Here is a 26,958-nt window from a genome sequence, read left to right as displayed (position 1 = left end):
GATCTTTGCCTTCTTCAGGAGACAACTGGTGGTTAAGACCTTGGACTTTAGGGTCAGACAGAGCCAGACACAAATTCAGTCCCCAGCCCGGCACACTCCATCTATGTGACCTCTTTAAACCACATTCTTTTCCGAAGATGAAGACCCTACGGAATCATATCTTACCCAAGATTCTATAATCAGCACAAAGCTCATATGTGGTCAAAACATTACTTCTGAAAAGTTCTTAACTCTATGCTCAGGCTCTTGCCTCCTCACTGCGCTCCTTCATCCCTCAGCCTTTTCCACTCTCCCTCCTCTCCTGAGGGTAGCTGCCTGCTCTCTCCCTGTCCACTAAGTCAGTGTTCAGGGCCACCTCCAAACCTCCCTGCCTCCCAGCACTTCTGATTAGCCAAGTCGTCCTAGGATAACGTACAGGAGACACAATCTTTTTTAAAAAACATATATTTTTATTCGTTTCAGAGAGAAAGGAAGAGAGAGATAGAAACACCAATGATGAGAGAAAATCATTGATCGTCTGCCTTCTGCACATCCCACACTGGGGATCAAGCCCACAACCCAGGCATATGCCCTGATCAGGAATTGAACAGTGGCCTCCTGGTTCATAGGTCGACACTCAACCACAGAGCCACACTGGCTGGACCACAATCTTCCTTGAAATGTGGGAAAGTTGTGAATATATATAATTCATATTTTTAAATTTATTATTACTGGCCAAAAATATATTTCAAGAGTCTCATCGAAGTGAAAACACAAAATTGATAATGGTGGTGTTGGATAATTTTTTTAATGAGCCTTTATCTTTTAGAGATACTTCTTGAAATGTTTCCAGATGAAATGATACAATGTCTGGTATTTGCCTCACAATAATTTTGGAAATGGGAACGGATGGGAAAATAGAGGAAACAAGATTGGCCATGGATTAATAATTGTTGAAGCTGGTGATGAAGCCATGGAACTTCAATGTATAATTCTGTTTACATAGGTTTAAATTTTTCCATAATGAAATAGTTAAGGAAGCAAAAAAGAGTGAGCGAGGCGGTGTGCAGGAGGCAGCCGACAATTGATGTCTCACTCTCACATCAATGTTTCTCTCTCTCTTCCTCTCCCATCTCTCTAAAAATCAATTGTTTAAAATCTTTAAAAAAAAAAGTGAGAGAAGAAAGGATAGGAGGGAAGGAAAGAAAAGAATAAAAAGGAAACCCTTCCCAAGCAGTGTGCCACAATTTGTAGAAACAATTGCCATGTATGGATGGCAGGTGACTGAGGTACATTTTCTAGACAGAAAAAATCCCCAGGCCACATCCAACCCCCCACTCCTCCCTGCCCCCCCCCCCCCCCCCACACACACACACACCAAAGTGGATTTAAGATTCTGGGGCTTGTGGACATAGTGTGTCATTTGCACATTTGCATCATCAAAGGCGAGTGTCCTCAGTAGACCTTGGTGCCCCTCATTCCCTGTGGTCTGTTGACCAGCCCTCCCCCTCCCTGACATGGCGGACACAGTAAGGAAGCTTGTTGGGTCACACGTGTCCTTTTAGTCATTAACCTCACAGGTGGCGCCGTGACAACTCGGGGACTGGAGCAGGGCCGCTCCCCAGAGTCATGTTTGCACACAGGAAAGGAGATTTTACAGGTCTCCAAAATAAATGAGCCCTTGAGAAGAGAAGCAAGGATGTGGTACCAGATGAAGGTTTTCTTCATAAGCACAAACCAAGAGCACAAGGCCACCTGTCTCCTGCTAGGGGTCTCTGGGTGTGGGAGGCCAACAAAGAGGGCGGGGATGAGACTCCTGCCCCAGCATTTTGTGAGGAGCATTTTTGAGGGGGAGGGGGTTGCAGGGGTTGGGGAGGTTGGAGCCTCAGGGTCTGCCTCTGGGTTCTCTGTTGCAGCCCCATTGGCCTGGGGAAGTTCCTGCAGGCCCAGCCGCTGGGACCCTGGACAAGCTGCTCAACCTCTCAACAATGTAGGTAGGACCACCCACCTCACAAGGAGCCTGTAAGATCAGGGCCAATCCAATCTTGGGATTTCATGGAGGTGGTCCCCTCAGCTCTAATTTATCCCCATGGATCTGCTAAATAAAGAGCCAGCACATTGCCTCCCTGCTCCTCTGAGTTGTCCCCCAGAAGCCCCCTGGGGGTCCTTGGCTTTGTCCTGCCTTCCCTCCCCACAACCCAGAATTGTTCTTTGTGCCTCTCAGCACCCCCAGGGTAGGTTCCCACTGGCTGGATCCCTTCCTTGTGGTCTTGGTAGGGCCTTGGTACTAATCCTGGATCTCATATCTCTGCTGCTCTTTTTAAAGGAAAGAGCCCATTAGGATGTCCTAGAACAGTGGTTGGCAAACTCATTAGTCAACAGAGCCAAATATCAACAGTACAACGATTGAAATTTCTTTTGAGAGCCAAATTTTTTAAACTTAAACTATATAGGTAGGTACATTGTTATTAACTTAATTAGGGCACTCCTAAGCTGGCCTTTGCTAAAAACGTCCTCAATCTGATTGAGGTACGTTCGCTGAGGTCAACCCCTTCCAACTCTCCCATCCTCAACTCTGTGCATGAATCGCGCTGCGTATCCCGCGGCCCGCCTGCGCAGCGTCTCCCGTAGCCCTACCAACCGACACCCCCCCCCCCCCCCCCCCCCCCCCCCGCTTCTTCTAACGCTACTTCTTCAAAATAGACTCGCCCAGGCCAAAAACCGACTTCTGCGCATGGGCCACGAAGTTTCAATCTCACTGTACGTGTGTGCCTGCACGTGGTATTTTGTGGAAGAGCCACACTCAAGGGGCCAAAGAGCCGCATGTGGCTCGCAAGCCGCGGTTTGCTGACCACTGTCCTAGGATATCTCTCTCTCTCTTTCTCTCTTCTCTTCTCTTCTCTCTCTATTCTCTCTCTTCTTCTCTCTCTCTCTCTCCCCCCCCCCCAATCATTAACAGCTCTGCCCCCACCTCTGTATTGCTTTGTTCACCTATCTCTCCCCTCCCCTGACCTGTCCTCCCTCCTGACTTCTCTGATCCTGGCTGTGCTCACCGCCTCACTAATTGCCACCCCACACAGATCCCCTCTCTCCTCTTTACACACTGTCCTCGGTTGCTCTCTTTACTTAACACATCCCAGGTGATCACCCAGACAGAAAGCAGCTCCAAAAACTACTGCTTAATGGATTAACCTGAGCATGACGGAGTGGCTGAGCAAGGATAACAATAGTGATACCTAACGCTTCCACCCTTCCGCAGGGCACTCCCATTTCAATTCATTGGAACGATCTCAAGGCCCCAGAAGGGGGCACAGGCCAGTACCTTTCTCTCCTTGCCTCTTCCCTCACTTCTAAGGCTCCTCAAATAGCACTGCTTCTGGAGCAGGACTCTGTGCCATGCCCTTTATATCCCTTTCTCCTTTGCTTCTCGGAGTGTCCCCATTTTACAGATGGGGGAACTGAGGCACAGAGGGATAACCAACTTACCCAGGGTCACTCAGGTAGACAGTGACAAACAACTTCCAACCAAGCATCCTGCCTCTAATGCCTACCCTCACAACCAGCCCCAGCTGCAAGAAGCAGCACAGCCAGCACCCAAGAGAGCCTTCCTGGGAGGAGACGTGAATGTCAGGAGTATACTGACCTTTCGGGGGACTAAACAAAGGCAGACAGGAACGGGCAAAACCCCCCTGATTAAGTGCCATGTGCCAGCTGGCCAGTTGGGCACAGTGAGGTCAGGTGAGTAGGAGAGGTCCCAACCGGCCAGAGGAGGGAAGAGCGGCCAGATCTTGGTTCTTTGGGATGGACCTGGGAGGATGGGGATGGTGAGGAGAGGCAGGCTTCAGCCTAGAGCATGAAGGGACTGCTCTGGGCATGGCAGAGGGCTGGCACTGGCAGAGCCCCGCTGTGTGCCAGGCACTGTGCTGGGCATTTGGCATGAACCATTTCAGGAGACTCAGCACAAAGGGAGAAGGTTGGGGAGGGAGAGGGGGAGGAGTCCAGTCGGCTGAGTGGATGGTACAGGGGAACAGGGAAAGGAGTTTGGACTAGTTGGAGGTGACTAAGGAATGACCAGTTCACTGTTTAAGCCTTTGGCTGCACCTCCATCCCAGTGAGTCAAGCCAACAGGGAAGCCCAGCTAGCCCTGGTTAGAGGCCCTATAGAACCTAGGCCAAGCCAGGACCCACCCAACCACCTCCCTGAGCTGAAGGGGTTTCTTCTTGCACATTTAGGCTGGGCAGGGCCAGGATTGGCTGTCCCATCACCTGGCTGTCCCCCAGAGATGAGCTCTGGGCTGGCTAGGGAAGGATATGGAGCCAGGGCCTGTGGGAACCACTGGTGGCCTGAGCATCCCAGAGCCAGGTGAGAAGAGAGGGGAGACTGGCCTGAGGAGGGGGAGACTGGCCTGAGGAGGGTACAGCTGTCAGAACAGTGGGTCTCAACCAGGGGTGATCTCTACCCACCCCCCACCCCCCGCCCTGCACACACACACCCCCGCACCCCCCTCCCCCCGGGGGCATTTCACACTGTCAGGAGACATCTTTGTGGGAGGTGCCACTGGGATCTAGCTAGGGATGCTGCTAAACATCCCCCAATACAACCCCCGCCCCAAGAAAGAATGATGTGGCCCAAGATGGCAACAGTGCCAAGGTTGACACCCTGATGCAGAATAAGGCGGGAAAGGGGCTGAACTCCAGGCTGCTCCCTCGGATGAAGTGACCCTGCCCTCAAGAGGAGGCATCCTTTCCTAATGCAGCCTGATGCATGTGGAGACTAAATGGTGTGTGTGTGGGGGGCGGGGGGGTGTAGGCAGTTGGGAGGGAGCCACTGTCAGGAAAAGAGAATGTATCTGCTGTCACCTAGGCTATGATTTGTGCACAAAGCAATTTCAAAGAGATATTTAGTCTTTAATAGAGGGTCAAAAAGTCAGCCCACATGATGATGTCACCTCCTTGTTGGCAAAGAGAGAGGCTTGGAAGCACTGTGCCAAGCACTCCAGGTGGGAAATGAGGTGTGATCAAAGATCTTCATTGCAAAGGATGAGAAACAACATAAATGCCCATGGATGGGGACAAGCTGGATACAGTGGACTATCCTGCAGAAGAAGGAGGACACTGTATGTACAGATATGGAAATGTCTCCAGAATATATAAAGCAGAATATAAAAAAGCGTGCAGAACTCTGGTGTGCTGCGCTGCCATTGGGTGGCAGGGGAGGAATAAGACCAGCAGTGTATTAATAATTGCTTACATTTGCATAAAGCAGTGGGTCTCAAACTTGTGCATCGGAACCTCCCAGAGGGCCTTTTTAGCTACGCTTCAAACAACACCAACCTTCCTTTCAGGGGGGGAAGAGGGGGCCGGGAGGGAAGGTGGAGAGTGGCCCGCTTTTCTCTCCCAGAGTAGAACTGCCCAGCTTTCCCGACCCTGACTGGGCGCCCACCGGCCTGGCCACCGGCGCAGCGCTTTAGACAAAGGCCTATAAAGTGGCCTCTTTCCTTAATGGCTCCAGCAACCCAGAGAGAGGGACTGTTTCCCAACCGTCAATGGCCGCCGAATGTGAGACGTTCGTGGTTTTTGAAGGAATCCTGCAGGAACCGAAGAGTTGGGGCCAATGAAGCAACATGACCCCCGCCCGCGCCCCCGTTTCTTCCCTCATAGATGATCGAACTGAAGGTCTGATGGAAGGTGGCCGCGGGCCAGGGACAAACCTAGCCCTCCAACCTCCCGCCCCCGCCCCCGCCCCCGCTAAGGAAGGAGGAGCGACGGCTACAATGGATCCTCCCGCGGGCTTTGTGCGAGCTTGGAATCCAGCTGTCACCGCCCCACTTGAGGGCGCACATTTCCGGGCTGCCCACCGGCCGGGTCGCTTCGGTAGCCGCTGCTCCGGCAGAGCCAAGAGCCGCCCCCGCCCGCTCCGCGGCCGTCCGGCCCCAATCGCCTCCCGCAATGCCCGTCGACTTCACCGGGTACTGGAAGATGCTGGCCAACGAGAATTTCGAGGAGTACCTGCGCGCGCTCGGTAAGCCACTGCTCGCCGAGCTTGGCCCGGGCGCCCCGCGAGCCCCTCCGAGGCGCTCCTCCCTAGAGCCTGCGCGAAAGGGCGGCCGCCGGCCCGCGGGGTGGCCAGCAGGCTTGAACTGGAGGGTGGGGGTGGTCAGGGTTCATTGGTGGTAAATATCTGAGAGTTGGCCCTAGACGTGGCTAATTTTACTAGGAATGCTGGGCTTGGTTTCCTAGTTGTTGTTTTTTAAGGATTAGCATAAGGAAGGAAAACTTTGTTGCAAAGAACAAAATAAAGAAAAAGGCGCAAATGGGCTGCGCACGGAGTGCAAGCGAGAGGGAACCCCAGCTGTTCTCCCGGGGAGCGGGCTCCTCGGGCCCCTCTGCCTTAGGAGCAGTTCTCTGAGTTTTCCGGCCCACTCTCTGCCCCTCTCTGCCCGGCCCCCTGCAGATGTCAATGTGGCCTTGCGCAAAATCGCCAACTTGCTGAAGCCAGACAAAGAGATCGTGCAGGACGGCGACCATATGATCATCCGCACGCTGAGCACTTTTAGAAACTACATCATGGACTTCCAGGTTGGGAAGGAGTTTGAGGAGGATCTGACGGGCATAGATGACCGCAAGTGCATGGTGAGGATCTCCTGCCCAAGCGGGGGCTAACCAAGGGCTGGGCTCATTCATTTGAGAGGGGAGCAAGGGCCCTTGTATTCTTAGGGACCAGGGATCTTGGCCTGGTGCCCCAAGCAGGCAGCACCCTCATCCAGCATCCTCCTCCGTGCAAACCGGATGGTTATAGTTATAAACATTTCAGCTTCTTTAGTTTCTTCTGTGTCCCGACATGTGCTTTCTACACTTAACTCCGCCTAATCCTCCCAACAACCTTTGAGGGAGGTATGAGTACACCCATTTAACAGATGAGAAAACTGTCTCCAAGAGATGAAGTAACATGCCTGGAGCAGCACCGTGAGGGAGGGGTGGGCTGGAATTCCAGGCATGTCTGTTGACTGTTCTCTGGCTGCACTCTGGGTGGTGGAGGAAGGAGAGAGAGCAGGAAGGGAGGAAATAAAGAAGAAACACAGGAAACCCTCTTGAAGTGTAAACTTCCCATATGACCGAGCACGAAGCCACTCTAGGAAGCAGGGGCCACCGTGATCCTTGCCAGAAGCCTTCTGACCTGCCCCTTTCTGTCCCCAAACTGGGATTTGGCTCCTGACCATCCATCCCCGTCCCCACCTGTCTTCTGCTCTGTGATCCATCCCCGTCCCCACCTGTCTTCCACTCTGCGCAGAGGAGCTTCCTTTGAACCTTGCAGCCAACACCTACTGGAAAGGTCAGCTCCTCTGCAGCTCCAGCCAGAGGCTGCAGCAATGGGGGGAGGAGGTGGAGACCCGCCCCCAAGCGGGGGAAGCTGGTGACCAGGAGACCCCAATTAGTGCTGCCACAGCAAACTCCGGAAGGGCAGCCCCAGGCCTCCATCAACATTCTCTGGTCACTGGGAGGTCAGGGTACTCGGGTCTCCCTTTCACAGTCTTGGGTCCAGAGCTGGTTTCTGCTTATCGATGAGGCCCACCCTCTTGTCCTCCCCCGCCCCCTTCCGTTATTACGGGGGTCTGCTGTTTGCCCTGCACTGCGCACAGCCCAGTGAGGGAGGGGTTAGTCCCCCATATTATGCAATAGCAGGCTCCCCAGGAGAAGGGACTGGTGAGAGTTGGGATCTGAAGCCTAGGTCTTTGGACTTTGAAGCCCACGCTCCGGCTCTCGGCCAGGTTCCTCTCTACTGGTAGCCTGTGCAGAAACCAGACGGCTGAGACTCCTTAGGACAGTGGTTGAGGAGTGCTGGTGTCGGATTGAGGAGCCCCAGGCCTGGAGGACTCTCCTCTGTTGTTGATTCATCTGAAGGCAGTCAGGAGTGAGTGTGAGCCTGCTGTTCCGAATGATAGCGGAAGAGGGGGTAGCCGCCCTGGAGTGTCCTTGGAGAGGCCAGTAGTGGGAGAAAACACTATTGTGTCTGTAAAGACCCAAGGCCTCTAATCTGCCCAGAGGCCCTGTGGGAAAGGTCTGCCATGGTGAGGTGGGGGCCCTGCCCTGCCTTTCAGACCTCTGCCCATGATCCGCCCCCTGCATGGAATTGCACTGTAAGAACAGTCGTCCCCAGCTCACTCCTGGGGAACTCACAGAGCGCAAAAAACATCTGTTTATTTTGGGTCACCCACAACCTCTGGAATGTGTTGGCTTGAACCTGGCTAATTATCTTTGCTCTTTTATTGCCTCCATGAATGCGGAAAACATCCATTGATCACCCAGGAATACTAGCTAATACTCAAGGGCTTACTGTGTACCTGTTCACATTTTATTTTAATTCGGTCTTCACAACATTTTTACAGATAAGAAGACCGAGGCAGGGCTTGTTGTGTGGTCTCTGGGAAGCAAAGTAAATGGCAGAGGGAGGATTTGAATTTGGTCCGTCAGCACCAGAGTGCCTGCCCTTAACCATTGCACTGTACCCAACGCTTTCCTGACGTGCTAGTAGTCACTGCTCCAGGGGCCGGGACATAGCCCAGCACGCACAATCCCTGATGTGCGGGAACTCATAGTCTTTGTGGCGGAGACACACAGTCCCGTACGCTGTGAGATCAGTGGTGACAAAGGGAAGCACGCAGAGGAGGGATCCAGAGCGTTCTGGAGAGGGGCACTTCTGTACTTGATTATAAAAGAAGAGGAGGAAGGGAGGGTTTTGGACACAAGGGAAGGGACACATGGCCACCTTCTTTTCTTAACCCAGCAGTAGGACAGTGGTAGGTGAGCAGATCAGGGAGCCCAGCGGCTGGGCAAACCGGATGACATCGGGCAAGATTCATGGTCCCTTCTGCTGTCCCAGGACTCACTAGATGGCCACTCTTTACTTTGCTGTTGCCCTTTGGGGAGGGAAGGCCCCTCTGCCCAGGCCTGCCCTTGGCCCCCGCCTCGCCTTTCTCTCCTGACTGCCCAGCTGAGTGGCGGGCCATAGTGAAGAGCGTGCTGTGGGAGGGTTAGAACTGAATTACAGGAACTGCCAGCCTGAGGCTTGTGAATGGAGGGGAGCTGCATGCCAAGATGCCATGCTGGCTGCGGTCTCTGGGCCCTCAGGGGCCTGAGCAAGGTGGTGGCCCTTTCTGCTCCACATGCTCTGCACCCACCAGCCAGTCCAGCAGCTGGGAGGAAGCCAGTTTGTTCTCAGCATCAGGTGGCTTCATTCTAACGTGTTCTTCCCAGCACATTACAAAGCTGTCATTTCTCACCTGGGATCATTCATTCAGGTGTGTTCATTGCTCTCTCTGTCCTACAAGTATTTCGAGGTGCTGGCTCTGTCTTTGTAGCCCTTTGTTACTGAGATGAATCATATGAGAGTCCTGTCCTCACGGAGTTCAGGGCAGTGGGGGAGACAGGCCACAGCAGCCAGTCATACTGTGATGTGTGCCATGCAGGGAGGAGAGGCAGAGAAGTACCTCCTCCTGGCTCTGGGAGGTCAGGAGAAGTTCCCAAGGAAGTGGAGTCTAAGCTGTGGCTTGAAGGATAGACAGGAAGTCGCCAGGCAAACAGGAAGAGGATGAGAGGAAGGCCAAGGCCAAGAGAGCAGCACTTGGTAAGTGCTATTTCGGACCTATCCCACACCAGGTCCTGGACTCAGTGTGGGGTCACGGAGGTAGCACTGCCTCCTGGAGCCCCCAGGCCAGTGGAGGAGACAGATGCATCTTCAGGCCATTGTAGCCCAGTGTTGAGATGGAAGCACAGTGGGCTGAGGAGCATAGAACTGGGGTTTGGGGGGCAGTGGTCATGGAAGGCTCCCTGGAGGAGGTCACAACTGAGTGAGGCCTTGAAGGACAAGTAAGAATTAGGGCTGTCTTGGAGAAAGGATAAAGCATTCCAGGCAGAGGGAACCATATGCACAAAGGCCCAGAGGTCAGAAAAGGCCTGGTTGGGAGGAGGTTTCAGGTGAGAGAGGTGCAGTCTGGAAGACTTCAGTGTGGCTGGCGTGCAAAATGTGGCCAAAGGAGAGAAGAGTGATGAGGACTTAAGGAGCCCACAGCCTCAGGGAGCCCTTGCTGAGAGAGAGTGGTCAGCTTGCTGAGAGAGGAGTGGTCAGCCAGCTGGGAGAGGTATGGTCAACCTGCTGGGAGAGGAGTCGTAAACCTGCTGGAGGGGTGTGGTCAGGCTGCTGGGAGAGTAGTGGTCAGGCTGCTGGGAAAGGCGTGGTCAGCCTGCTGGAAGAGGCATGGTCAGCCTGCTGGGAGAGGAGTGGTTAGACTGCTGGGAGAGGCGTGGTCAGCCTGCTGGGAGAGGAGTGGTTAGACTGCTGGGAGAGGCGTGGTCAGCCTGCTGGGAGAGGCGTGGTTAGACTGCTGGAAGAGGCGTGGTCAGGCTGCTGGGAGAGGCGTGGTTAGACTGCTGGAAGAGGCGTGGTCAGGCTGCTGGGAGAGGCGTGGTTAGACTGCTGGAAGAGGCGTGGTCAGGCTGCTGGAAGAGGCGTGGTCAGGCTGCTGGGAGAGGCGTGGTTAGACTGCTGGAAGAGGCGTGGTCAGGCTGCTGGGAGAGGCGTGGTTAGACTGCTGGAAGAGGCGTGGTCAGGCTGCTGGAAGAGGCGTGGTCAGCCTGCTGGGAGAGGCGTGGTTAGACTGCTGGAAGAGGCGTGGTCAGGCCGCTGGAAGAGGCGTGGTCAGCCTGCTGGGAGAGGCGTGGTCAGCCTGCTGGAAGAGGCGTGGTCAGCCTGCTGGAAGAGGCGTGGCCATCCTGCTGGAAGAGGCGTGGTCAGCCTGCTGGGAGAGGCGTGGCCATCCTGCTGGAAGAGGCGTGGTCAGCCTGCTGGGAGAGGCGTGGCCATCCTGCTGGGAGAGGCGTGGCCATCCTGCTGGAAGAGGCGTGGTCAGCCTGCTGGGAGAGGCGTGGTCAGCCTGCTGGAAGAGGCGTGGTCAGCCTGCTGGGAGAGGTCAGGCTGACATTCCTCTCCGAGGTTCCCTGGCTCAGAGATCTCTGACCCTGCCTCTCTTCCATGGGAACAAGATAATTTTCCTAGCCAGAGGGTGAAATCTGGCCTGCAGATATGTTTTGTTTGGCCTGTGCAATGTTTGAAAAATTTCAAAGCCAGTTGCCAATAATTGCCAAAGATTGTAATATTTCATAGAAAAAAATCCATATTTCTAGCTGTTCTTACCAAAAAAAAAAAAAAATCAAGATGCTAAAAACACTGGGTGCCTGATTATGTCTGTGCCATGTGGCTCCCTGAGACACTGTCACAGCTGCCCCCTTAGATGGAACAGTCTCCAGTTTACGAAGTCCGCTCACCCCACCCTGTTCCCTGAACTCAAGGATCAGCTGGCCCATCCTCATCGCTGTGCCTTGGGTTCCTGAGCAGCTCGCTAAGCGATGGCTCCCTAAGGGCAAGCCAGCAGCAGCAGCAGCAGCAGCAGCATCACAACAATGTTAGAAACAGGTTCTCCAGCCATGCCCCTGGCCTGCGAATCAGAAACTGCAATCTGGGTTTCATTGTGCCCACCAGGTGGTTCTGATGCAGCTAAAGCTTTTGATCCACTGCTTTGGAGTAAAGAAACACCTTTGTGCCTGCACCTCTCTAAACCAGGTGTAGGGAGCCATGTGCCGCTGGCCGGTTTTGTCCATCATCTGACCCCTGTAGATATTGCCATCCATGCCCAGAGTCACAGACATGGCTCACGGTCTCTCCCTAGGCTGAGGCATGCAGGGATTCAGATCCGTGTAGCCAGAGTCACTCACAACGTTTTCAGTCTGTTCTGTTCAGCTCTGACACGCCCCGCAAGCAGCAGAGGCTGTCATTTTGGTGAAAATGTATAGACGAGACCCAAATTTTCTCCCCTGCCTCCTGCACGCCTTTATCCATCTGGATGAAATCTCCAGCCCAGTTTGAAACCATTATCATTTATTGAACCATTATCATTTATTGAATCGAGCAGTTGTAGGCTGTGGCAGGGTGGGGGACCTTGAAAAAGGAAGGTGCTCCTCAACTTCAAATAGTGTCCCCCACTCTGGGGCCAGGGAACCCCTGGGAATGAGGGATGACGGGGTTCTTTGTTCCCAGCCCCCGCTAGCACGAGCAGCTGGTTCCCAGGAACCACAGCCAGCCTGCTCTGCGTGGTGGTGGCAGAAGGGCCGTTTGTCATCCCACCATGGACACCGGGTCAGGTTTTCCCCGGAGGGGGTGGCTTTGTTCACGCAGGAGCCTGGCGCCTGTTCCTTTAGCTGAGGCCTCGCCTTCATATTCAGCTCTGAACTCAGGATGACCCCTTCCACAGAGCCTGCCTTCCACTTCCAGCCTCCGCCCTCCTGTGCAGTCCTTTGTTTTGATTGTAAAAGGAAAAAAATTCAAATAGCAGAGTAGAGAGTCAGTCGACTGAAATGGAAAGGACCCCTTCCCTCTCTTGGCCTGATTCCCACTCCCAGAGGTTATTCCTGTTCCTGTTTCTGGTGGGTCTGTCTGGAAATCTTCCTCCATCTATTAATCAGTTAATTAGTCAATATCTCTAAAGCCAAAAAGGAAGGAAGAAAGGCCCACTTCAAATATTGGTGGTGTTTTTTTAATTGGTGAAAGAGAAACATCGATTTGTTGTTCCACTTATTTATGTGCTCATTGCTTGATTCTTGTATGTGCTCTGACCGGGGATTGAACTGACAACTTTGGTTGTATCAAGAAAATGCTCTAGCCCAGTGGTTGCCAACCTTTCGGACCTCACAGACCACCAGTGGTCCACAGACCACCGGTTGGCGACTGCTGCTCTAGCCAACTGAGCTACTGGCCAGTGCTGTATATTGGTTTTTCACTCAGTGATATTTCCTAGGCATCTTTCTATATTACCACTTACAGATTTTCTGAATTCTGTCCCTTTTAACCATCTATGTTTCCTTCCCTTCCCTCCCTGACTTTCTTGCTTCCATCTGTCCATCATCCATTCATCCGTCCATCTACTTATATGTGGTATACATGAAATCCACCAAACTGCTGTTAACACTTGGGTATAAACTGTTGCCAGCTTTCTGATCCTCTTCTTGACTCATTAAAGCAGCGGTTCTCAGCCTGTGGGTCTCGACCCCTTTGGGGGTCGAATGACCCTTTCACAGGGGTCACCTAAGACCATCGGAAAACACATATATAATTACATATTGTTTTTATGATTGATCACTATGCTTTAATTATGTTCAATTTGTAACAATGAAAATACATCCTGAATATCAGATATTTACGTTACGATTCATAACAGTAGCAACATTACAGTTATGAAGTAGCAACGAAAATCATTTTATGGTTGGGGGTCACCATAACATGAGGAACTGTATTAAAGGGTTGCAGCATTAGGAAGGTTGAGAACCACTGCTTTAATGATTAAAGAGATTTTTTTGGTTCTTATTTTTTTTAAACACAATGCCAATGGCAGAAGTAACTCCCTGGGCTGCAGAGCTGAGAATGCCGTCGGATTTGGCAGCCTGTGGGAGCCTCCTCTGCCCTGATCAGGCCCCCAGCATTCGGCTGGTGCCTTTCCCAGGTGGGAACACGGGGTTTCTTTCATTCTTAGCTGAAGTTCTCCGACCTTTGAAATCGTGTCAGCAGCATGCTTTTGAGGATTACTAAAGGGAGAATTAAAGCAACCCAAATAAAATTCACAAAGTAGCTTTCAAAAATCCCACTGGTTTGTTAGGTTTTGTTTTTTGTTAGGCTGCAACAAAGGAAACTAGCATGTACTCAGTTCTTACTAAGTGCCATGCCTGTACCAAATGATTTTAGCAATTTTCCTCTTTTGGTCCTCACAACTGCTATTCTGAAAGTATCATTATACCCACTTTACAGATGAGAATCTGAGGCTGACAGAGGTTAAGAACCAGCTGGTGGCCGAGGAGGGATTCTAACTAGATAGTCTCTGTTACAAAGCCTCCCATGGAGCTCTGCTGAGGGCTGGCACTTACTGTGAGCCCCATCACAACCTGGAGGTAGTCAGTATTGACAAGGCGTGACGATGTGGAGAAGAGTGACCTTAAAGGATTCACACAATGCCTCTGTTTTCACATCTGCAAAATGGGCATCATGACCACTGCTTACAAGGCACTTTCTGAGGACCATAGAGATAGTTCAGGGGACTGTGCCTTGTGAAGCCACAATGCTGTGTGCAACATAGGGCCAGAGGCCTCTGATGCCCTAGACTGAAGGTTTACCACCCCAGTCTCTGAGGATATCCAGCCCCTCACAGTCAACCCAGGCCCTGGCTCCAGGTGGCCTGGAAGCAGAGAGGTGGGTGGGTCAAGAGACCCCTCCACTCTCCCCTGCAGGCATCCGGAGTCTGTAACTTGATCACTGCCCTTAGGGCCCCATTTCCCCCATGGAAGTCTCTGGAAACCAACCCCTCCAGCCCGGGTCCTATTGCAGACATTTCACATGTGATTGGGATTTATTCATATTTGACTTGGAGCTGATGGGAATCTCAGAGAGCAAGGACCATGCCTGGTTCACAATAGCTTCCTCCCTGGGAAGCATTTTTGTTATTTTTGTTGCTGTCTCTGTTATATAAATTGAGCTGTACTAGAGCGCGTGCATGCATACACACACACACACACACACACACACCCTTGTCCTCCAAAGGGGAACCCCAGGTCCCTGTCCTGCTGCCTGAAATGCCTCCATCAGAGCACATTAATTTTGGTTAACTATCAAAAGACTTCTTTCTGTGTTCCTTTAATATGTAAATACCTCAGAGTGCTAGCTAGCTGCCTCTAATATAGTGGTTCTCAACCTTCCTAATGCCGCGACCCTTGAATACAGTTCCTCATGTTGTGGTGACCCCCAACCAAAAATTATTTTCGTTGCTACTTCATAACTGTAATTTTGCTACTGTTATGAATCGTAATGTAAATATCTGATATGCAGGATGTATTTTCATTGTTACAAATTGAACATAATTAAAGCATAGTGATTAATCACAAAAACAATATGTAATCATATATGTTTTTTTCTGATGGTCTTAGGCGACCCCTGTGAAAGGGTCGTTCGACCCCCAAAAGGTTCACGACCCACAGGTTGAGAACCGCTGCTCTAATACCTGGGTGTCAATGCTCTCCTTCCTGCCTGCCTTCCCCCTTCTTTCCTGGCTGAGGATCCTAGGTCAGATGGGAGCACTCTGGGGAAGAACTGTATAAAGAAGATGGGCCTGAAGGCAGGGGGTAAGGGTGCAGGGGAGCCCAGGCTGCAGCACCCACCTTTGTCAGCCTTGCAACAGACTGGCTCCGCCCTCAGAAAACGAGGGGAGAAACCCCATCTTACAATGTGCAAAGAGTCAGAAGAGTCACCTTAGAGATCCTCCTTATGAGATTATAGTCCAGGAAAATCATTCAAAAGAAAAAAACAAACTATTGGTAGGAAGGTTTCTGTAGCTGTGTGGTAATAATCCTCAACGACCCACCCCATGTGAGGGCTCCTACTCCTACTCCGTGCCAGGCCCTGCCTCCAGCGATCCTAGAGGGAATGCTGCTCTCCCATTTCACAGACAGACCTGAGGGGCCTGCCCCCATCACACTACTGGTGTCTCGCCTTCAGATCTCGGAGACTCCTGCTTTGTGTGGTTTACAGAACAGGCTGCCTCCTGCTGGTGTTTCTAGGTGCCAGGTGACCACCGTGGTTAGAGTGACTGGCATTTTAATTCCATAGAGCACCGCGTAGCCATGTAAATGATCCCCGTGAAGATAAATGAAAAGCGTTTATGGGCAATCAGTCAACAAGTTCCACAGATTCTGCAGCTTAGCGTCTCTTTCCCCGTTCCCCATCCCCACAGTTCTGCCGACTTCTTGCCTGTAGTAATGATAGCAACATCTCTTGTGCTTACTGTGTGCCAGGCTGTGTTCCGTAGATTGTTTTATTTAATGACTGCATTGGTCCTCCTCCCGCTGCCTTCAACACTGCAGCCCAACCTTCCCATTCTAAAAAGGGAATCTGATCATGCTACTCGAAACTCAACACTGCCAGAGGCTCCCCAGGGCTGACAGGCAAAGCCAGGCCACACCTGCCTCTTTAGCCCCATTCCCTACCTCACACCATATACTTTGCCCCTCTCCCCCTCCTCACCCTTTGCAGGAGCCTTCACTTGCCATCCCCTTTTTGCATTTCTCTGCTCACTTCCCTGGGATAAGGCCCCCATCTCCTCCTCCAGGAAGATAAGTTCTCATTGGTCAAGACCAGCCCAGGCTTAACTGCTCCATCAGTCTTGTCCTGACTCTCCATCCTCATTCTTGCCTTCTCCTTACTGCTTCTCTCTGCAGGTGCTGCTACCCAGGTAATTGTGACACCTCTTAATGCATCTGAGATTCCAGACAGTGGAGCCTACTCCTTTGTATCCCCAGTGCCTAGCACAAGGGGCTCCAATGTGTTTGTCAAATGAGTGTTAAGTACAAATAGCAGGCCCTCAAACAATATAAATGGTAGCCATCGATCCTATCACTGCAAGATCCACTTGCCATTTAATAATAGCTAAAGCGTGTCCGTATTTCCCACGTGCTAGGAATTCTAAGCACTTTCCACGCATTCGTTCTTTAATCCTCACAATTCCCTGATGAAAATGCCAGAATTCTTCCTGTATTATCCATGGAGAAAATGAAAGGCAGAACAGGTGTCTTTTCTGAGATCAGGTAGCTGGCAGAGCAGGGCTTGGCTCCTGCTGGTCTGATTCTAGATTGTCACTAGAGAGAGATGACATCGTTGTTATGCTAAGGGGGTCAAAGCTCTGGATTAATCCCTCTGTGAAGCTCTTGAAATCTGAAATGCGGTGTCCCTCTGCTAAGCGGTCGTATCAGGGAATGGACTCGTCGGGTGCAGAGGAGTGACGTCTGCTTTACCATCCCCGATAGTGGAGGCTACTTTGCAGGCCAACAACCCATCTTCAAGGGCTGAGGGCAGCTGCTCCTGGCCCTCCTTCAAGCTCTTGCTTGTCCACAGCCCAGCTCCCTCTGAGACAGTCTGGCTGATTTGTAACCAGTTTAGCTCTGGAGCCAGACTGTCATCTTAGAAATCTCATCTCTGCCACTTATAACCTATTGCCCTTAAGCAAGTTACTTCGCCTCTCTGTGCCTTTACTTGTCCGTGAAGTGGGGATAATTATACAGTGAGGGATACCTACTCCCTGGGGAGGAGTAGATGCAGGAAAGCCTGCACGCAACTGCCCTAATGATATGAGTTATTAATTCTCGAACCTTGTAAACCATGTCCATCAAAAGACAAATTCTGGGGCCTGTAATGTGTGAAGGGACACCTGGCTGTCCAGAGAAAAGCTAACAGGGTCCCATGAGCAGAGGTAGGCCCACAGACACAGGCTGGGCAAGGGCAGAGGGGAACCACTGCTTACCAAGTATTGTATGTGCCCGGCACTGAAACTGGTCCTTGCAGCCCCTTGTTTTATTTCCTCCTGTGGCTCCGTTCCGTGGCAAACCCATTTTGCAGATGAAGAAATGGAGGCTCCAATGTGGAGTAAATGGCTCGAGGTCACCCAGCTAGAAGGAGGTGGGCATGGGTTGGAGCTCAGGCCTGCCTCTGTCCTACCCAAGGCTCTCATTGGGTCTCTCCTGAGTGCCCAGCTCCAGCAGGAGAACTGCTGTCTGGTGGCTGGCCCAGACTCAGGCCCACAGCCTGCAGTAGGTGCTATTTCCCGGTGACGGCATCCATGGCAGCACGATAGTCCTGTGGGCACAGGGGGCAGCGCATGTTCAGAGTTGGGCAGAAGGGGGTTACACCATGGCTGATGCTCTCGCTGGCTGTGTGGCCCTGCATGATGACCAAGTGCTCCGGGCCTGAGAAAGTCGGGGCCCTGTCACACCAGGGGCTAACCCAGGGGTGGGCAAACTTTTTGACTCGAGGGCCACAATGGGTTCTTAAACTGGACCGGAGGGCCAGAACAAAAACATGGATGGAGTGTTTGTGTGAACTAATATAAATTCAAAGTAAACATCATTACATAAAAGGGTATGGTCTTTTTTTTTTAGTTTTATTCATTTCAAACGGGCCGGATCCGGCCCGCGGGCCGTATTTGCCCACGGCTGGGCTAACCCCATTTTATAAGGCTGACCTAAGGAAGAATGAATAGCCACATTGCCTGGGCTATCTTGCCTTTTAAAAATGGGTGTTCATGGCCTGAAAAATAACTGGAGTATCCCTATTCATTCAGCAATGGTGATGTGCCTTTTCTCTGCCAGAGATTCTAAGGTGGGAGCTGACATCCTTCTGGGACTAAAAGGATCCAGACCCATGACCTGCTCCCTCTTCCCCAGTCACCGAGCCGGCATCTCTTATCTTCTGGGAGCTGTTTGTTTCTGTTCTCCTTGAAAGATTAAAAAAAATAGAGGTGGACTCTGCCTTTCAGAGCCCTTCTGAGCCTTTTTGGCAGGACGGCGTCCCTTTATGCCCCTCCCACTTCCAATGGACCTGATAATCCTTGCAGTGGCAGAGTAGCAGAGCCGGCTCTGCCTGCCCGAGAAGCAAACATCTGGATTCTCCACTGCACCAGGCTTGGTTGGTGGAGCCACAGAGATGTGAGGCTGAGGAAGAAGAGAGGCCGTGAGTGGTCTCCCCAGTAAATTCAGGGGTGGGAGGTGCAGGCTCAGGCTCCATGGGAGGGTTATGCCAAGAGAGTCCAGCAAGGCAATGCCCCTCATGTCGCCCCTGCACAGCCTGCATCTGTCCAGGCTGTGCCCTCTGTCTGGGAGTCTCTTGGGCTCCTTTTTCAATTTTTACTTTATAACCCAGACTTTATGAAGTTTTTGGTGTCAATTCCAGCATGACCTCCAATATTACCTCTTCCAGGAACCCTTCCCTGCTGGACCTCTGTCCCCACATCAGAGGCTGATGAGGAGGCTTCCCCCTTGCATAGCTACATGCCGGCACCTGCCTTTAACCAGCACTTCCCGTTCTGCTGGAATCCTCTGTCTGCTTGTCTTCTTTTCCAGTAGTGTGTGACCTGCCTCTATTTCCTGCACCTGACGCTGGTGTGCAGGCGTGGAACCCACAATGGCTAAATGTTGTTTCCTTGCACAGAACCGCGCTGCAAAAGCCTACTGCTCATTCAAGGGTCAGATCAGGGCACGACAGAGCACAGTAGCCAAGAGTGCTACTAGAGGGCAATCTCATCTGCCCACTTCCTGGGTGCATGACCTGGAAGCCTCAGTCTCCACATCTGTAAAATGGGGAGAAGCATAATTGCTCCAGGTGGTTTAAGGAATCAACTTGCTGCGACCCATGTTCTGTTTAATGTCCTGCCCAGCACGTAGTGAGTGTCCAGTGTGTGTTGTTAGGATGATGATGGTGACAGTGACCCTCTTCCACCAGGAAGCCTTCCCACCATCCCAGACGTGTACACGTCTGCCTTCCCTGCAGGCTGAGCCCAGCCTCAGGGCCTCCCTCAGTGCTGGTCCCCTAGGACTGCGTGCAGTTCTACAGGACCATCTCCAGCCCCATAGCCCTCCTCCCCACCCAGAGCCGTGGCCTCCTGGGGCCTCTGGATCTCTGACAGTTTTTTGTTTAAAATTGACTCTGGGTACTTTCTTACATGTTTAAGGAGGTTTTAAAAATAACATGTCAAGAAGAGTCTTAACATTTTTTGGTGGTTTTTGTTGTTGTTGTTTGGTTTTTATTTTTTTGAGTGGAGACAACAGAGTCTTAACATTTTATCATTGTGTTTGTCCTGAGAATTAGTTATCATTTGCTATAAGCTTCTTTGTGGTATTGGAATTGCATTCTTCATGCCCACAAAGGCCTTTTTGTGGCTTCATTGGTTTGTAGTAGTTGCTTTTAACAGCGTTTATGTCCCTAATTACTTGTTCACATTTTAAGGCCTTATTAATTTAGTTTTAATCTGCTTTTAGAGCGAATTGGCTTTCCCATCGCATGTGCTGATTTTAGATAATTGCCAGCCCCCTAGGAGTGGATCAGAGGGAGTGGAGCCAGCCCAGCCACTCAGCAGCAGCCGGGCCTCACGGCAGCGAGGGCACTCCTCAGCCAGAGAGAAGTGGGTTTCAGTGATGGCTGGACTCCTAACCCCGAGGTGGCTTGGGCTGGTGACTTAACTAAGCTGTGTTTTTATCTACAACCACAGAAAACAAGATCCACTCCCAGCCTCTGGGAGGTCCGTAAGCAGAGGGCCTCCTGGAGCTGGGCGGGTGAGAGTGAAGGGATGAGTGATTGATCGTCCCCCTGCCCCGCTCGCAGGAGTGGGAGTTTGGACATGTGGGAACCGTAACGAATGTCACAAATTCTTGGCGGCCAACTTGAATCCCACTAGTGGTGGTTCATGCCAGGTCACTACCACAGATGAATCCATTTAATGGGAATGGCCTGTCACTGCTAGTACAGGTCACTTGCATGGGGCCAGGAGGCTCGAGACTTCCCTGGGACATCCTTCCTCGGGCCGCCTGCAGGAGTCAGGTTTTCTGTCACTGTCCCCCGTGCAGCTGTGCCAGCGGGGCTTGCTAAGTGGTCAGGGGAGCTAGACAATGGCTTTTAAGGTGACAGTCCCTTGTCAGAGTGATGCAAAGCTGTCTGCATTCATCTGTTGGTGCATGTCTTTTTGGGAAAGCTGCTGACAAGGCCAAAGTATTGGAGGTTATTCATTTTTAATAGAAAAGTTAGACTGGCTTTGCTTTACAACCAGCTGCTCTGGGCTCCAGCCCATTGGCCGACTTTTAGGTGGACTATGCGATGAGAATTACTGTTGAAAGGGGAGCTGAGAGTAGCCATACTTCCCCCCCCTTGTCCTTGGATTTGTTTGCCCATGTTTTGTACCATGTCCACCTCAGCCCCCAGAGCAAACATGTCAAACACAAAGGCTAACACGAGCCAAATAAGCAAGGTTTGAGTTTATGTGGGCCACAAAAAAACGAAAGCTTCAATTTTCATAGAAACTTACGTGGGTTTATTTCGATAGAGACATGCTGAATACAAAGGGCTGAAATAAATGAGTAATCATTAACATCAAATAATAGAACATTTTAATAAAAATTAATATTTTTTCTTGAACATTACCTTACCAGACTCTGAATAACTGCACAAATTAATAAGTGTAACGCAAATAAACCTGTTTTTCTTGTTCTCCGAAAGCGAAATATTTCCTGTTATGCACACCAAACAAGTCAGTCCAAGACTAATGATGTAGCAATTGGCTGCTAAAATATTCGCTGCTAGTATTAGTGAAGAGAAACGGTGCACCTGCGCATAAGGCGCATAAGGGAAATGAATGCAACAGGATTATAGTAATCAGTCAATTAGCGAACATTGTAGTTCATTATTAATAATTATGTATAACAGGATATTGTAAAAATTAAGTTATGAAATTTTTATTAAAACATTTCTTACATATGTTAAATTGGCTGGGCCACAAAAATATTCATTGTAGGTCACATGCGACCCGCAGGCCGCGAGCTTGACATGCTTGCCCCAGAGCATCTGCCGCTTGAGAAGCATTAGGAACATCCTTTTGGCTGAAATTTCCCCCATGAGACCCCGATTAAATGGACTCTGCAGGGTGAGGGTCCAAACTAGACTGAATGAGATCTGGGACAAGCTGAGCCCAGGCCAAGCTGAGCCCCTGTCCCAGACCTCACTGCTCCGGGTCTAGCAAAGGTGGCCACAGAATGGCCTCTTCCTGGGTCCCGGGAAGGTGGTTATCAGAAGATCTCTTTTGTGTCATAAGGGAACAAGGGACCATTGTCTGTTACCCACTCCCCTTGCAACATAGCCTTCTTTCCTTTCCATTGTTTGTAGGTGATCATCTCTTCCCTGGCTCCCCCCCCCCCCCACCCCCCCTGCTTTTCTGTTCTTAGGATAAATCTGATCCTCTAGGCAATGGATAGTTTATTCCCACAGGAAACAAAGCTTAAAAGGAACTCCCTCCCACCACAAGTGACTGTGGAGTAGAGGCAAGAGAACTAAGTCATGCTTTTGGACTCATCACAGCTATCTGTGGGAAAGCTCCAAACACATCTTCTGCCTAAACAAAGACTCATTCAATTTTACAGCAAGCGGACATAGCCGTGCTCCTTGGCACCCAGCTCAGCAGGCGGCAGGGCCTCCTGTTGGAGCCACGTCTCTGGGAAGGGAAGGAGCTTCTGAAACATTTAGTCGTGACAAATAGCATGCCCATCGGTCTTCACGAAAGACTAGTTATTGTCCAACTTCAGCAAGCAAATCCCATTCATATCTGAGCTCTGCCTCATATGCCAGCCCTAATTTTTAAAAAACAGAAATATGTATATGTGTATCAATAGAAAATCAGACTAGACAGAAGTCTAGATGTTACGGTAATTATCTCTGAAGAAGCAAGATCCCACACATTCTTTGCATGACTATGTTCTTTTTAGAGCATTTCTTGTGTTTTCCAGTCCAGAGGGTATGAATATGCTCATTGACGCTCCTGTTTCCGGTAGAGGCAGAAGTATGTATATCGTAGCCGAGACCCAGTGAGTCTCTCTTGGCCTCTGATGAGTCTGGAGCCCTCAGTATGCAGAGTAGACTCTGGATTAGCACGAGAAGAGTAGCTGTTCAGGTATTCTTAGCAGCTCCTTGAAGTCCAGAGCTGCCTGATTTCTCAGTCCCCTCTCCCCTTCACAGGCCGGGGATGGACAAGGCGGCCAGTGAATGGGCATCTTGTCTTGTGACTTGAGGTCATTAATGGTCATGGCCCATGTCAACCCTCATCAGACATGAACTTCATTATGTTCTGACTTGGAGGTGGGATCTTCTCTCAGGCTTAGGGCTGGCCATGTGCCCCGAGTGAACTCTGCAGGGGAAGAACCACCCCCACCCCAAGTCCTCCTGTGCCCCATCACCTCCAGGGGACATGCTCCAGGGGCAGAAGTCTGATTTATTCCTGTGCAAACAAAGGTGGGGGAACAGCTAGCTCCACCTGTCACCCTTGTGCATGTGTCTCCTTGTGGCATCATCCCAACAGCAGAGGGCAGTAGTGATCAGCAAGCCCAGGAAAGAGATGGGTTACCAGCCAGGAGCACGGGGTCCTCCTATAGGGAGTGGCCACACTCACCCCACACCCATTCCCAGACTTCTCCTTGTCTCCTGAATGCTTATCAGGCTGTTGGTGAGTGTCCTGACTCAGCGGAGCCAGGGCAGGAGCACAAGAACCCTAGAACCTTTCCTCTGTAAGGCGGGGCCTCTGGCCCCCTGGCATGACAGATGGAACACTGGGGCCCAGAGAAGGGACTTGCTCAGAGTCACACAGGGAACCAGGGGCAGAGGAGTTCTAACTGCTTTAGTGAGGAAGCAGGCCCCATGTAGAAGGGCTGTTCAGCGGGAGGCAGGTGGCTGCAGGTAGGAGAGATGCCCACTGCACCTGTGCACAGGCCCCAGCCTAGACCACGAGCTCCTGGATTGTCTCACCTCTAAATTCAAACACTCTGAGCCCCGTATTTCTGGGCGGGCCCTTTGCCGCTCCAGTAAGACCGTGATGTCTCCCATCGGCACAGGCTGGGCCTCTTGCGATCTGTCTTCCCTTCCGCACACCCAGCGCCTGGCAGGGCACCCAGAGAAGATGTGAGGGCTCAAGGTGGTGGGTGCGGATGGGTAGCGAGCACCGACAGGACAGGGGACCTCCTTCTCTCTCCCCACCATCCCGAGGAGCTTCCTGAGCACGTCTGCGAGGTCTCGTCTCTGGGCCTTCGTCTCATGGTGGTCTCTCAACAGCCTGCTCCCCACTCTCCCTTCCTCTGCTTCAGCTCCATTCTTCTGTCGCTCAAGGCCCAGCCCTGGTGCCTCCCCCTCCCAGAGCCTCACCTTCCCTGACTCTCATCTGGATTCCCGCCGCCTTGGTCTGTAACTGGTGACCCTGGGCCACTAGGGAAGCTGTGAAGGTCAGTGCGGAGGAGGACTTCAGGGCCCCGCAGGTCTGTGTTCCAACCTGGCACTACCACTGACCATCTGGATGAACTTGGCAAGTCTCTGAGCCGGATCTGTAAAACGGAGATGCTAATCTGTGTTCCACATGGACAGTCAGGAGGATCTAGAGACGCACGGGGAGTGCGTGCAGGAGCTGCCACTCCTACCTGTAGTTGGCATTTGTATCTGGGCTGTTCTCCGGAAGATGAACAGCTCTTTGAGGGTAGGGGTGTGGTCTTATTGGTGTCCCAAGTGAATGAATGAATGAATGAGTGAATTCTGGGGATGGGCAGAGAAGTCTGTGAAGTCTGCTTTTCACCAGCAAGATGCAGGACAGCCGCCCTCACCGTCCCCCCAGCCCCCCACACACACCCAGTGTGCACTCAGCCCTGGAAGCCCCTCCTCCCTTCCAGCCCCATTCTCAGCTGCCCCAACTCAATGACATTTCTCTCCTAATTACCCTTTTAAATGAAATTTGTTAAGGTTGATGTAATTTTTAAACTGATTTGCATATTTTAATTTAATTTGTTGTTGTTGTTAATTCTTACCCAAGGTTATTTTTCCATTGATTTTTAGAGAGAGTGGAAGGGACGGGGAGAGACACAGAGAGAGAAACATCAATGTGAGAGAGACACATCAATCTGTTGCCTCCTGCACACGCCCAGACCAGGAGCCAGAGATCAAGTCTGCAACTGAGGTACCTGTCCTTGACTGGAAATCAAACCCAAGACCCCTCAGTCCTCAGGCCAGTGCTCTATCCACTGAACCAGACTGGCTAGGGCTGATTTGTATATTTTCGTAAGAGCACGCGATGGACGGGGAGTATTAGGCTGCAAACTTTCTGTGAAATTGACTGAATGATCAATTGGGGCTGCCCTTCCTCCAGCCCTCAGGGTGGGTGCTAGCTCAAGACTGACATAAACTGGTTTTTTGCTTGGCAGACCACAGTGAGCTGGGACGGGGACAAGCTCCAGTGTGTGCAGAAGGGTGAGAAGGAAGGACGCGGCTGGACCCAGTGGATTGAGGGTGACGAGCTGCACCTGGTAGGTTCCTGGGGCGAGGGTGGGACCGGTCCTGCAGTGGTTCCTATTTTCAAGATGAGGGCATAGAGACTCACATCCAAGTCACACAGCTAGAAAGTGGCAGAACTAAATTTACTCCCAAGTAATGTCTCTTTTCACCATGCCAACTGTGGCAGGCAAGTACCCAGGACAATTCTCTAAGCAAGACATGATCTCAACAATCCAGGTCGGGGAGGCAAAGCCTTTCTCAGCTCAGCTGTGGGCCCCACTCACCCTGCCCTCCAGCCTGGGACCTCTGGTCAAAGCCACTTCTGCCCCATGTGTTGCCTGGAAAAAGCACCCACAAATCCAGAGAAGGGACCTTAGCATCCGGAGGGCTAAACATCTCCTCGGAGAGGAGACCTCTCATCACTTCTGTGCCCTTGGACTTCCCTACCATCTTCCTTCTAAGAAAGGAGCCTGGTCCGGGTGACCTGGGTTCTAGTCCTGACTCACTGGGTGCCTTTGAGTAGGTACCTTCCTTCCTTCAGCCTCATCTGCAAAATGCCCTCCTACCACATAGGGGTTCTGCAAAGATCAGGGCCTGCAAGAGCTTTGGGACGTGTACGGGCGAAGAGACATGAGGGCAGTATTTTCGAAGGCGGCTTAGGACGATACAGAGAGCCAGGCTGCAGTGCATCTCCTCCCTGGGCCTTCCTTCCTCAGCTGCACGAGAGAGGGTAGCTGTGTGATCTCCACCGGCCTTTCCGCTCAATGGTTCTGTGGCTCCGTGACAGAGGGTGCAAACTGGGGGCCACAGGCCTCTTTTATTTGGCCATCAATGGGCTTCAAACTTCTTCAGCTAACAATTTAACAGGAAATGTCACATGAATATTTTGATTTCTAGCCTTCAAAAAAAAACAAAAAAAAACCCTTGGAAGGGGTGGCAACACTGTGCTGCCATTCCCCCCAGCAGCAATCAGCAGGGCTGCCTGCAGGCAGGGCAGGGCTTTCTTGGCCATGTTTTAGTACTACCTGGGAGTGTTTAATAATAGCAATTTCAGTACCCCACCCACTGAGATGCTGATAGAACTGGCCTAGCCTGGGCCCAGGCATTTTTCAAGCTCCCCAGCTAACTCCAGCATGCCAGTGAAGCTTGGAAGCAGCATGCTAGTTTGCCACCCGAGTCTGTGGCAACTTATTGAGCCCTTTGAGGGGTTGAGTCTTGTGTCTGGACCTGATTTCTTCCAAGGCTGGGCACAGACTCTGTCCTGGTTTTAGGCCTGAGGTTCGGAGAGTCTTTGGGCCCATTAGGGAGGCAGTGGGAGCATCAGAGGGTCGGTCTTGTTGGTCAGCTCTGAGCCACATCAGTTTCTCGACCAGCTCTCTTCACAGACTGTAGCCGCATCTGCACTGATTCAGTTCAACCAACTCTCCAAGGAACTGGTTAGTTCAACCCAACTCTTGGGAAGAACAGCAGCCACTGAGTATTTCCTAAGTTGCTGGCCCTAGAAGTACTGACCCCTCGTGTGGCCTTCGTCTGGCCAATGACAAGCATCTGTTTCTGTTTCAGGAGATGAGAGTGGAGGGTGTGGTCTGCAAGCAAGTCTTCAAGAAGGTGCACTGAAGCTGGGGCAGACCTCGGTCTCGGGGAGTGAGTGGCATGGGCATGCGGGCGGGGGTCCCCCCCCCCCCCCCCCCCGCTCTGCACAGCATGGGGCAGAAACGTCCAGCCACCTCCAGGTATCGGTTAGCAGTCTGTCTCTTGGCCTTGTCCCTTTCCCTTTTCTTAGAACAAAACCATCCCAATAAAAGTGCTCTCTGCTCAAGACGTCTCTCTGGAGAAGCTTCGCAGCCCCTCTGTGCTCTGTTTCTCTGGGGCTTCGGAAGTCGGCTTCCTCTGGTGCCACCCCGCCAGTAGGGGGGACTTCCGCCCAGCCTGAAGATTTAGTCATGATGGTGCACCTGTGTGATCTTTCCTCAGGGCCCTGGCTGGGGGCTGACATCTGTGTGCCTCCCACACTCTGGGTCCACTCAGGGCCACAGTGCAGTGGGTGCCACAGAA

The 26,958-nt window shown here is 51.7% G+C and overlaps 1 protein-coding gene across 1 annotated transcript in view; it reads left to right on the top strand.

Annotated features, from left to right (window-relative positions):
- Positions 1–26,722, top strand: part of LOC139022394 (uncharacterized) — a 119,680-nt gene extending 92,958 nt beyond the window's left edge. The window contains 5 exon segments of the mRNA XM_070433506.1: positions 5,640–5,896; positions 5,898–6,000; positions 6,433–6,611; positions 24,834–24,935; positions 26,467–26,722. Coding sequence (XP_070289607.1) covers positions 5,640–5,896; positions 5,898–6,000; positions 6,433–6,611; positions 24,834–24,935; positions 26,467–26,520 — 695 coding nt within the window. The 3' untranslated portion in view covers positions 26,521–26,722.
- The last annotated feature ends 236 nt before the right edge of the window (positions 26,723–26,958 follow it).

Source organism: Myotis yumanensis, unplaced genomic scaffold, assembly GCF_028538775.1.
Source record: "Myotis yumanensis isolate MYYU_CA2020_CCGP unplaced genomic scaffold, mMyoYum1.0.hap1 SCAF_14, whole genome shotgun sequence".
Classification (NCBI taxonomy): Eukaryota; Metazoa; Chordata; class Mammalia; order Chiroptera; family Vespertilionidae; genus Myotis; species Myotis yumanensis.
This window is presented reverse-complemented; position numbering and strand designations above follow the sequence as displayed.